Below are 12,690 nucleotides of genomic sequence, written 5' to 3' on the forward strand. Positions count from 1 at the left end.
TGACTCACCTGCTGCTCCCGTCGGCAGTGTTTTTAAGTAAATCCTCCTGCTCCCCACTCTGTCTCTGGTGAATCCTCTCAACCCCTGCAATCTGGCCTATACCCCAGTTCTTCTACTGGGTGAGAATATAAATTGGTACAACCATTTGATTCCTCAAAAGATTAAATAGAGAAATTGCATATAATCCAGTTTTCCCACTTCTGATACAAAATCACTAATTTTAACACATATTTGCACCCACCATGTTTATTGTAGCATTATGCACAATAGGCAAGAACTAGAAACAATCTAAGCATCTTTATACTGATGAATGGATAAAGAATATGTGACATATAAACACAATGGAATACTATTCAGCTACAAAAAGATGAAATTCTGCCATTTGCAACAACATGGATTGACCTAGAGGGAATTTAAGTTTAGTAAAATAAACCAAACAGAAAAAGACAAATACCATATGATTTCACTCATATATAACATATAGAGAAAACAAAGAGATGAACTAAATGCAACACAAATAAACGTTTGGACTATAAAACCAATGAGTGGTTACCAGAAGGGGGGTGGTGGGTAAATGGGGGGAAAAAGAGGATAATGGTAGTGTGAAAGATAGATTTAGACTTTTAATGGTGAACTCAATGCAGTATTTATATATGTTGATTAATAGTGACATACACCTGAAAATCACACAATGTTATAATGCAATGTTACTTGAATTAAAAAAAAATAAAATGTAGATAAATAAAAGTCAACAACTCCCAGGATCAACATATTGACTACTTGGGACTAATTTCCAAGAATATACAAATCAAAATGCTCTAAACAAAGGCTTCACAGATAAAATCCTGCCATTTGCAATAACCTGGATACAACTAGAGGATACTATGCTTAGCAAAATAAGTCAGATGGAGAAAGAAACACAGTGTGATTTCACTTACATGTGATACATGAAGAAACAAATGAGCTACATAAAAAGAAAAAAATTCTTATAATACAAAAGCAAAATAGTTATCAGAAAAGAAGGGGCCTACGTAGGAGGGTGGTAAATCAGGTAAGAAAGATGAACTGACTTCTCCAAAGAAGAAATGCAAATGGCCAACAGGCATTTAAAAAATTGTTCAACATCACTTATGGTCAGGGAAATACAAATCAAAACCACAATGAGATACCACCTCAGACCTGTGAAAATGGCCAATATTAAAAAAAAAAAAAAAAAAAACTAGAAAAAACAAATGCTGGCGAGGATGTGGTGAACAGTTTGTGCTGGTAGGAAGGCAAACTGGTCCAGCCACTGTGAAAGCTGTGTGGAGGTTCCTTAAAACACTAAAAATGGCTCTACCATATGACCCAGTGATTCCACTCCTAAGAATCTACCCAAAGACATAAAAACACTAATTTGAAAGGAAATCTGCACTCCTATGTCTATTGTAGCACTATTTACTATAGCTAAGATATGCAAACAACCTAAATGCCCCAAACAGATGAATGGATTGAGAGGATGTGGTATATATATACAATGGGATACTACTCGGCAATCAAAAAGATAAACTCATGCCATTCACAGCAAAATGGATGAAGCTGGAAGGGATTATGGGAAGCAAAATAAGTCATAAGGAAAGGAGAAATATAGGATGGTCTTACTTATATGTAGAATATCAAGAAACCAAAAGGTCAGCAAACTGACCATATAGATCTAAGGCATATAGCAGAGGATGGGGAAGGAGGGAGGCAAAACAGTGGAGGGAAGAGCACAAGGGACTGATGGATCATGAGTGATGTGGTGGGAAAACTACGGAGACTATACCTGAAGGGAGAAATCAAATACTTTATAAAATTAACAGCAATGTAAGAAAATAAATTTATTTATTTATTTTAAAGATTTATTTATTTATTTATGCAAGCACAGGGTACAGTCAGAAGTGCGTGAGGATGAGAGAATTCACCAGAGCCAGAATGGGGTACAGAACAGGCAGACTGACAAAATACACTGCTGAGGGGAGCAGCGGGTGCAGCAGGAGAGGTTTGCGCACCATGTGGGACACTTGCAGCAGCTGGGGATGGAACCAGCGCTGCAGAGGCTGCGGGCACCTTCGCAGCCCACTGCTCAACCGCTGCGCGACCGGGGAGGCCCAGGAAAATAAATTTAATATAAAAAAGAGAGAGATGAACTGTATGTAATGGATGGAAACTAGAATTGTGTTAGCAAACAAAATGTAATGTGTACAGATGTTGATCTAAATGTAAACATAGCACCTATATAATGTTATAAACCAGTATAACTTTAATTAAAAAAAGGAAGCTAAACATGCTGTTAGTACACTGGACAGGATAAATATGTTTAGTATTTTAAAAACTTTTCATTGACCATAAACTTTATATTGATTGATTTTAAGCTACAGTATTTTCTAAAGTAGTGTAGATTTTTATTATAGTCAGGTATAAGAAGGAATGTGAAAATGCTTGAATATATACTGAAGTCTGATCCACCAGTAATGTTAAATGAATAGGCAAAGTAAGGTTAAGCACTTCAAAAACAAAATCTAGGAGCCTCCCCTGGTGGCGCAGGGATTAAAAGTCTCAGCACTATCAAGCTATTGCCAGCCTTGTTTAGGGAGCAACCCACATGGCACAGCAGACCTCTCCTGTCTTACCTGATGCTCCCCTCAGCAGTGTATTTCAGATCTGCCTGTTCTGTTCCCCACTCTGTCTCTGGTGAATCCTCTTACTCCCCTCCCCCACACCTCTTGCCTACACCCCAGTTCTTGTATGCATAAATAAATCTTAAAAAAAAGAAACCCACTAAATCTATTGTTTATGATGCTAAGCAGAGTCAGGAGGAGAAAGACAAATACAGGATGATTTCACTCACATGTGGAATATAGAGAAACAAAGCAAAGGAACTAAACCAAAATAAACCCTAGAAATCTCACCATAGAATTGAGGCTTCCAAGGGGATGGTAGAGGTAGGGAGCAAAAGAGGGAGAGGTGCTCAATGGGCTATGACAGAGGATAATGGGTCCCTTTGGTGGTGGGTGTGGTGTGGTAACATACATCTGGAGATGTGAACCTCTAAATTACAGTGTTGTAAACCAATGTTACTTCACTAAACAATAATACAATAATAAATAATAAGATTAATTCTGCTATCAGTGTTTATGTAGTAAAGCAACTCTTTTTTTTTTTTTTTTAAAGATTTATTTATTTAATTATACCAGCACTGGGTACAGTCAGAAGCGCGGAAGGGTGAGAGAATTCACCAGAGACAGAGCAGGGAACAGAACTGGCAGACTCATGAAGAAATACACTGCTGAGGGGAGCAGCGGGTGGGGCAGGAGAGGTCTGTGCGCCATGTGGGACCCTGGCCAGCGGCCGGGGATAGAACTGGAGCTGCAAAGGCTGCGGGCAGCTTCTCAGTCCCGTGCTCAACCGCTGCACCACCAGGGGAGGCCCAGCAACTCTATTTCAAACAAACATTTTCTGATTTATCAATTTTTCATTCAATAATTATTTTAAAGCCTCATATATTTTCAATATGAGTAATACCTCTTTAAAATTTTAGGAATTCAAGTTGTCAAATATCTAAAGACATGGGAGATTTTAAAAGATTGGAGTAATATTTTGAGCAAGAATCCTATCCTCTTTTGCTATTACATGATTTTTGCAGATGAAATAGGTCTGGCAGGAGTTACAGCTGTCAAGCTACAAAGCAGAAACACAGAAAGACATGCAAAATCCAGAGATCCAAAAGCAAAGTAGAAGAACCACCACCAGGTAAATGAAGGTAGCACTTTGACAAAGGATAACAAATATTGGTTCCAGTGCCCTGTTCTGGTACATAAAATCAGGCTCTGCACCAATACCCCGTGCAAGCATTTGAAAAATTACAAGATGCTATGATCTAATCCATAGTAGTCTAAGAAGTAAACCTTCCTTTCCACAGGGGGAAAAAAAAACTGGTATGGGCAAGCTTGTGGTGTCTCAGAATAACTACTTCTATAAGAAGTGTTCTTTAAAAAAAAAAAAAAGTGGGGCCTCCACGGTGGCGCAACGTTTGAGCGCTGGGTTGCGAAGCTGCCAGCAGCCTCTGCAGCGCTGGTTCAATCCCCGGCTACCAGGTGAGGGTCCCACATGGCGAGCAGACCTCTCCTGCTGCCCACTGCTCCCCTCAGCAGTGTACTTCTTGTCAGTCTGCCTGCTCTGCTCCCCGCTCTGGCTCTGGTGAATTCTCTCACCCTCCCGTGCTTCTGATTGTACCCAGTGCTTGTATAAATAAATAAATAAATCTTTAAAAAAAAAAAAATAAAAAAAAAAAGTGTACAATCATATACTGAGTAATTTGTGTTTATATGTTAAAAATATATGCGCACACACACAGCCTCTTTCCTATTTAGGAACCAACAGCACAGCAAGACCCAAGGTTAATTAACACTCCTTTTTGACAATTCCCAAACTTCTGAGCTTTCACTTTCGTGAAACAGGATATGCTATCCCTGGTTTATCTCAGAGCTCACAGTAATTTCCAAGAGCCACAAGAAACCCAGATAACAACGGGTCCTGAACTCTGATGAGCACATTCTCAATGGCAAATGAAAATAATAATTCATACTCTAAGCAACTTTGAAATCATCAAATTTTATCCAAAAAAAAATGGTCTAATGCTCTCTCAGCCCGTTCTACACAGTATGTAAGAGGACAGGTCTTGATCACAGGGGAGAAAAAAGGTATGACATCTTTTGTTTTTTCAGATCTGTTAGAAATAGTTTCATGAGGGTCACTCACATTTCTAATGAATACATGATTAAATATCGACTTTCAACCTACATATCCAAGCTTATATTTAATCACGTATTCAAATAGAGCAAAAAATCCTGTGTACTACAAATAGATTTGAAAAGTGCACAAGATCCCAAACATGAAGCGAATGTGTCTTCAATAATAATATAAACAGATGAGAAGTTGAAAACATAAATTTACCAAATTTGGTTCTGATGCAAAATTAAGAAACCTAATTTTCTTTCTGGTCCCGTTTCTGAGATCCTTGAAAAGGCACTTCAGTAATGATTTGCTCAGTTTCTCATCACTGAAACCAGGGTGCCACCTGCCTCCAGTACAGCTTTGACTGAAACAAGATTGAAGCGCTTATGCTGATACATCCTCTTCAAATGACACGTGGCAAGACACAAGGTGTTTTTAGCAAGTCAAGTCATCTTGCCCAAAACCTTCCCCTCCTTCATCAACCTGCCTCCCCTTAATCCTTCACCATAAATATTCTCATCCCAGTAAACAAAATCAATGTCCTCTCCCAGAAACTGCTATTAAAACATCACAGTGTAAACTCCAAAAGAGAACCAGTTAACAGATTGCTGCTGTGTTATCAGTTAGTGATAAATTCGTGCTGCCTGTAGGAGTGGCAGGGGTGAAAGCATCCACATGAGGGGTCTTCCAGGAGCAAGAGAAAGGGCATAATGAGTGGTAACCAAAGACCACCAAGATCATTGTCACAGCTTTCATAACCATGATATTCATCAGCCCTGCATGTTATATACACTGCAGTGGAGAAATGGGTGAAGAAAGGAGAAGATGGAAAAGCTAAAACATGCAATCCCAAGAACAGAACCACCTGAGAAAATCCTGGCCTGACTCAGCACACCTGAGGTGTGTGTACTGCTAACAGGGCTCACTGGTCACTTTTTCATGAGGTTAGTTTAGCGCTGGCGCTAAGACTTCATTTTAAATCCTATTTGAATATAGGGCAGGTTCATTTCGAGTTACTTGGAAGGATTCACCAATTACACTATGATGGAACTGGCCTGATTCCAAGGTCATATAGTATAGCAGTTTAGAACTTGAACTCTAAAAACTGTGAGATTTGGGTTGAAACTTGTCTCTGGCATTTCCTAGCTGTGAGATTTTAGGCAAGTGGCCTAACTCCTCAAACTTCAGATTATTTATGTGAAAAGTCTGGATGCCCTTTAGGGCTGTAATCAGCAAACAAGGGTCTAGTATAGGTAAAAAAAAAAAAAAAAATTGGCTTTCTTATTGCTTTAAAGCTTGCCTTTATTATTGCTATCACTGCTATCTTAAAACGTTGTGCATTGTCTATTTTTTTTGCTTTCTTTTGTATAATGACTTTAAATTTATTAAAAAACAAACAAACAAACCCAACCTTCCCCAGCAATGATTTTCTTATCTAAAGTCACACACTAATTGCTGAGGTGAGCTACTGGCCGGTTCACAAAAAGTGAGAGTTGGGAAAATGGTTGCAATTCTAACACGTGCATTTTCTATCTGAACAATATGCTGAGCTCATAATTTAGCTGGTACCCATTCATCTCATTAAGGTTGCTTATGTGAAAATTAGGACAATCCCTAGATTTAGTCTGAAGGTTAAACCAGACCTGAATTGAATTGAATTGAATCAGAGATGTAAAAGGCAACACATTTTCTGGGGCATCTATCCCAAGGCATCCATGTCCCAGTGGCAGGAAGCTCAAGTTCAAAATGATGAATTTATACCATTCATCAAGAATCAAAGGATCTGTGGCAAAAACAGCTGAAATGGTTTTGGAAAATAACTATTATCCCTGTTACAGATTAATATTGATTCCATGCTTTGTTTAAGCTAATTTAAAAAAAAAAAAAACACTATGTGCAGTTCTCTGACCAAACTGGGCAGAATTAAAGAATTAAGGGTATTTGGCATTTCTTGATAAGGAGTATATGCACACAGAGAATCAGGTGTCACAAAAATTATTAAATACTTGGAGTTACTTGCCATAAAAAGTGATACATAAATTTAAAGTACCATCATCATTATCCAAAACAGCCTACAGTTTTCAATCATAATCACTTGATCCCTATTGGGCATTTCTAAGGATCTGAAAATGAGTACTGCAATAAGTCGGATGTTTTCTTTTTAAACATGATCATCATAGTGTGCACTTGATACTTATGCGGAGAGCACAGATCTTCTCTTTCCCTGGTATTATTTTCATCTAAGCATTCCTCAGATACTTAGATCATTCTTAATGGAAATTGTGCCTTTACCCTCTGTGGACCCATGGAAATCTAGCTAATTGGACTGAGTTGATTACAATAGTTAGTGGATTTTCCCATTCCTTCACTGCAGTAAATGTTTCAGATATTTTTGTCACCTGTTACATAAATATTTTATATTGCATCATTTTCTAAAACAGTGGGTCTAGACAAAAGCTCTTTTATCATTCTGCTGACCAAATAAAATGTCTATACTTTCAACTACATTTCCTTTTATGGTAGTATAAAAAGTGGGGTGTCCTGGTAAAGTCTGAAAGGAACCTGTATTGTGAATAGTCACCACCAAAATTCTACAGGAACTGCAACTGAACATTAGCTTTGCAAAAATGAAGTCTCTTTGAGCCATAAGAGGCCAATAAGGCCATAAAGATGGCAGAGCTTTTAATAAGGAATATGTGAGGTGATGGAACACGTACTCCACAAATCCAAATACCTGAAAAATACACTTTTACTTTGAAAATATCTTGTTTGTTGTTAAATGTTGTATCCCAGAAATATTTTTTTTAATTATTTCCTTTCTTGGCTAAAATAAGGTGTCTCCTCTAAGACAACTAAGTTAATACTGTTTCTTTCAGTGCTAGAGTGAGTACCTAATTCTAATGGTTACTGGCCCCATATATTATACCTGTCAAAATTATTTAAACTCTAATGAGTCAGCTTGCTGAAAATACACCCTATGCTTCCATTTGAAAGTACAAAACTAAGTGCTGAGTGGGAAAAAGTTTACCCTCAAACGTAGAGTAAATGAGAACAGAGAGGAAGTAAGGAAGCATTCCAGCTACTAATCTGCAAATATGCCCAAATATGCCCTCCACCTCCCCTGCTCATGACCCGCTCTCATGATGACTGTCCCTATCCCTAACTGGAACCATAGGGAGTAGGAATGAAGGACAGAAAAAGATATGTACCAATGAAAGATCGCCCATTTCCTCCCAGTACATACAAAAACAACGCTGGTGCCTGGAGAAATCTCTCTCACACACACCCTCCCCCCCAAAAAAAGGGGGGGCTTCTTTCAGAGCTAACTTCTGAATGCTAGCAGGCTCAAGTGGGGGGAGGGGGTTTCCTCCTGTCCTCTCCAGATCCTGGTGAAATCTCTTCTCTGCTAGGAAGTGGTTGCCGGTTGCTCTTTGAGGGCCACAGCCCAGACACAGAGATCTGAAATTTCAAAAATGCGATAAAGCCCCTGCCCGGCAGCCCTCGGAGGCGAGCAGCTGCCTGGTGACCGCTGATGAAGTGGCTTCTTAAGGAGGTAGGCAGATTGATTCCAGCTGCTGAGCGCGGGGCAGGGCAGCGGCCGCGGAATGCGCAGCCCGGCTGAGGCTGAGGCCAGATGGAGCAGTAGCTTCTCTACCAAGGGCAAGGCCAAATATTAGCTCTGTTTGCAATCTTGGCCTGAGAGAAGGAAGAATGCCATTGTTTCCATTCGATAGGGACTTTCAAGGCAGGCTTGGCCAAAAGGCGCCATGTGGGCAGAATCATTTCATAATGTAGTGTCACTGGAAATCTGAAAACTGGCCCCTGAGACGTCTGTTCAGAAGGGACCCGCATTTCCTAAGGTGAATCCTTTCTCCTGATTCATGCCCTGCCTCCAACTTTCTCCTAGCTTCTGGTCCTAGTCCAACAGCTCTTAACCCACCCAATCTCCTTAACCCCCCCCCCACACACACACCCAATCTCCTTAACCCCCCCCCCACACACACACACACACACACGATAATACACAAGAAGAGCAGACAAGGAAGGGGTACAGTGGAAGAGTGGAGGACTTTGAGTCATAAGACTGGCTTGGGTGAAGACCGGGGAAGAGGACATGGTCTTTAAAAGTGCTGGTCTCAAAGTCAGAGCGCTAAGGGGGAGGACTAATTTAGGGGTCCCCTGAGGACCCCCAACTCAGACACCAAGTGATCTAAGAAGAGGTAAGGGGTAAGAGGTAGGCGGGCATCAAGGCATGCCTAATGGAATATTCAATATCCTGAGAAATGCACTTTCAGCCGTGCACTTCCAGAGACTAAAAGCCAGTAATGGGCTTTGGAGTCTGCACTTCCTCTCCCTAATGTCCAGAGGCGCTTTAATGCTGCAGCCAATCGATCAGGCTTCTCCGGTGAAGGCGGCGAGTGGAGTGCAAAAGCTTCCTACTTGTGGCCAAAAATCACCCAGCCTCTTCTGCACGCCGAGAACTAAAGAGCGACTCAAAACTCTGAACTGCCAGGATTTGGCTCTTAAAGTGCCTGGGGGAGGAAAGCAAGGAGCCTGGGGGAGCCCGGAGAAACAGCCTCTTCCTCCATCCCAACTTTTCCAAGGAGACATTCAGAAAGAACAAACACCCAGAGACAGGACTGACCAGTAGCCCCCAACATGCTTCAAGTGCAAGGTCACTGAGGCGCCTCCAAGCCCGGGGCAGCCCGAGGTGTGGCACTTCTGTAACGGATACAAACAAGGCAGAGACACATCCACAAAGTGGGTTTCTCTGCAACTACGTGCTGCTGTCACAACTGCTGGAAAGTCACCCTGGGAATAAACCTCCCCCAACTACATCCCGGGGCCGGATCCTGCAGCAGCGATGCGCCCATCCCGCCTCCCCGCCCCTGAGCCCTCCCCGCCGGGCTCCAACTCCGAGCAAGTTCAGTCCCTCCACCGAACCATCCCGGTCCAGCCTCCGGCCGCCCCTCCCCGAGAGGCTCCGGCGGCCCCACTGAGCATGCCCCGAGGCCTGGGTCCGGGGGTCGCCTCGGGAACGTTCTCCCGGCCCGGAGAGGCGTAGGGTTCTGTCCCAACGTGGGCGCCCCCGCAGTGGGGCGCGAAAGACCGAGCGGCCGCTGCGGGGTGTGCAGCGGCGGAGTTAGCCGGCGCGAGAAAACTTTCCGCGGTCCTGCTCCCCACCCCCACGCCCTAGGGGCGCGTCTCCCGGAGGAGCTCGCCTTTCCCAGCCCCGCAGAGACCAGCACGGCACGTGATGGGCAGAAATAAAAATAAACACTTCCCATTCCCGGGCCTCGGGGGCCACCCCTACTCCGCGCGCCCCGGCGACCAGGGGGCGCCCTGCGCCTGCCAGTTTCGGCCGCGGCGTCCGGAGCCCCCCGAGGCGCTAGCAGCCGCCGGCCACCAGCACCAGGGCCTCCGCCCCGGCCCGCCGCGCCCCCGCACCCCGCACCCCGCACCCACCTTTCGGATTTGGTGAACTTCCGGAATGCCTGTCGGAGGTCGTGGAAGGACCTGTAAGTCTGCGGCTCGGCGGAGATGCCCTGCGCCCGGGTGGTCCGAGGGCCGATGTGGGTCGAGGGCACGGGCAGCACCGACTGGCATTTGTGGAGCTTCCTCTTCAGCTCCTGGATCTCCTCCTCCTTCTCTGACAGCCGCTTCTCCAGCTCTTTGATCCTCTCCTCCTTGAGCATGAGAATCTTGGCAAAGTCTTCCTCCAGCTCGCTCATTTTTGCCCTGGCCCCTCTGCGAAACTTTTTCTCGGGCGGCGGCGGCCGGGAGGACCGCGGGCGGCGGGGGGCGCGCGGCGAGTGGATGGGCGCCGAGTGCTCGAGCGCGGCCGAGGGCTGCCCCTGGCGCGCGAGGAGCCGCTCGCCTCAGTCCACTTCTGCTGAATGGACGGAAAGCGCAGAAGGGAGGATGTGAAGTCTGAAAGCGAAAAGAGAGGCAGAGTGCTAATCCGCAGCCTCTCCCGGGAATAGGTGATTATCTTTCATTGAGAAACCAATTAGAGCTGCCCTGCCTCCCCCGAGACCCCCTCCCCCGTCCCCTTCCCAATCACTCCGTGAGAACAGACGCGCGCGCGCCGCCCCACCGAGAGCCCGCGCTGGCTGGGAGGGCTGGAGCCGAGAGCCTGGTCTCCCCCATCACACAGCCATCACCCCTCCACGCTATATGGTACCAAAGGAAAGGGGTGGGGTAGGGTGGGGTGGGGGGAGCTTTATGCCACTTGATCCTTGAAATAGCAACAATTACCATGTGATCTGGCAGATGACGCAGCGCTTGTAACTGGAGCCTAAAGACTTTGTGTGTGTTTGTGTGTGTGTGTTTGTGTGTGTGACCTTTCACAATTATTAAACACAATAGCCTACCTAACTTCATCTTTGTTTTCGGCTTTTACTTCTCTTCTGCTCACTTTGATAAGGGAGTGTGTGTGTATGTGTGTTTCTTTTTGTGAAGTCCTGTGGTTGTGAGCCCAGTGATACGAATGACCGACCAATAGCATTTCCATTTTTTTTTTCAACATCCAATTTTACAGGAAATAGTGAACTAAAATTGTTGGTGGGGAAGTTGGATGAATACGCATATGGTAATTAGCCAAGTGTTTACCAAAAAGAGAAAAAAACATGCGTTGATTGTAAAATTTCATAGAGGCTGCATTTCATTTCATCTGCTACAATTAAAATTGTATACTGAGCATGTAAATTATATCACAACCTCATCTAACATGGTTGTGAAGTGGCTGCCGCCAAGGCTAAACTGCTGGCTCACCCTACCGGTTTCCATTTAGGGAGAAACTGCATCTGTCATCATCAGAATTTCCCCCTCACCTTTGCATCCAATGCTTCACCCTACGTGTAGAATGGTTTTTCTACCCATTTGAGCCTTATTATTTGCTAATTTCTACACCTTATTTTTATATGCATGTGGCATAGGGAGCATTTTATCAAAATATAATGCTCTCTCAAGAGTTTATCTGGGTAAGAGTATTTCTTCGGGTAAAGATCAACAAATCTGTAATTTTTCTTAGGAGAAAAATACATACAAACCAAAGGATTCTCTCTGAAATAATAAATTCCTTTTTAAAAGAAAAAATATATATATCATCACTAACTACTTAGAAAAAAAAACTTTCTACCTTGTCTAAAATAACCTACATAAAGGAAAAGCAGACATACACTCTCGTTTATAAATACACCCCAAAATTTATTTTGGAGATTTCTTTATTATTGACTGTTAGTTCTACTCATTTGATTATTTTAAATTAAAAGCACTTAAACCACATCTGAATTTCTTGATCAAACCAGATGCTGAAAACTGGCTTCCCCTTCTCACTGTATTTGAGGAAGGATTCTCTGACTTTTTCATAGTTACTATTTCGTTCTATCCATAAACAATTTAATCTATTATAATCCTTTTAGAAACTTTCAACATAATTGACATTTAAAAATAATACATTTTAAAAGCTTTTTGTCACATCCAAAAATCTAGGCATAGGTTCAACTTTATTTATGGAACAGATATTAATAGATTTTAAATAGGTTTTAATCTTAGATAGGCTTTTTTCATCATTATCTTTTTTATACAGGTTTTTTATATCTCATACTATCTTAAATGCAGATATTATCCAAGTATATGTCTCTGGTTTATTAAAAAGGGAACATTAGACTAACATTTTACACACACACACCTCAAGCCCCTAAATTTATCCCTGGCTTCCAAAAGTAATTTCATTTTTTAATAAATCGTTTTAACTTAAGTAATGTTGACATCTAGTAACATTAAATCTTATCTGTTGGCTTAAGGAATATTTAATTTAGAGCACAAGGCACTCTTGAGAAAAGACAGCCTAGTAGGAGAATAAACACTGAATTATTAAAAATCATAGCATTTTTGAGATGAAGCAACTTTGAAGATGATCTAGCCCAACCA

At 42.6% G+C, this 12,690-nt stretch overlaps 1 protein-coding gene across 1 annotated transcript in view; it reads right to left on the bottom strand.

Moving 5' to 3' along the window:
• Window positions 1-10,789, bottom strand: part of PRKG1 (protein kinase cGMP-dependent 1) — a 1,331,556-nt gene extending 1,320,767 nt beyond the window's left edge. Inside the window, exon 1 of the mRNA XM_054690463.1 lies at window positions 10,222-10,789. Within this exon, the coding sequence (XP_054546438.1) occupies window positions 10,222-10,487 (266 nt within the window). The 5' untranslated portion in view covers window positions 10,488-10,789. The remainder of the gene's footprint in view (window positions 1-10,221) is intronic.
• Between the last annotated feature and the right edge of the window lie 1,901 nt (window positions 10,790-12,690).

The sequence above is a fragment of the Talpa occidentalis genome, unplaced genomic scaffold (assembly GCF_014898055.3).
Source record: "Talpa occidentalis isolate TD23 unplaced genomic scaffold, MPIMG_talOcc4v2.1 talOcc4.8, whole genome shotgun sequence".
NCBI lineage: Eukaryota > Metazoa > Chordata > Mammalia > Eulipotyphla > Talpidae > Talpa > Talpa occidentalis.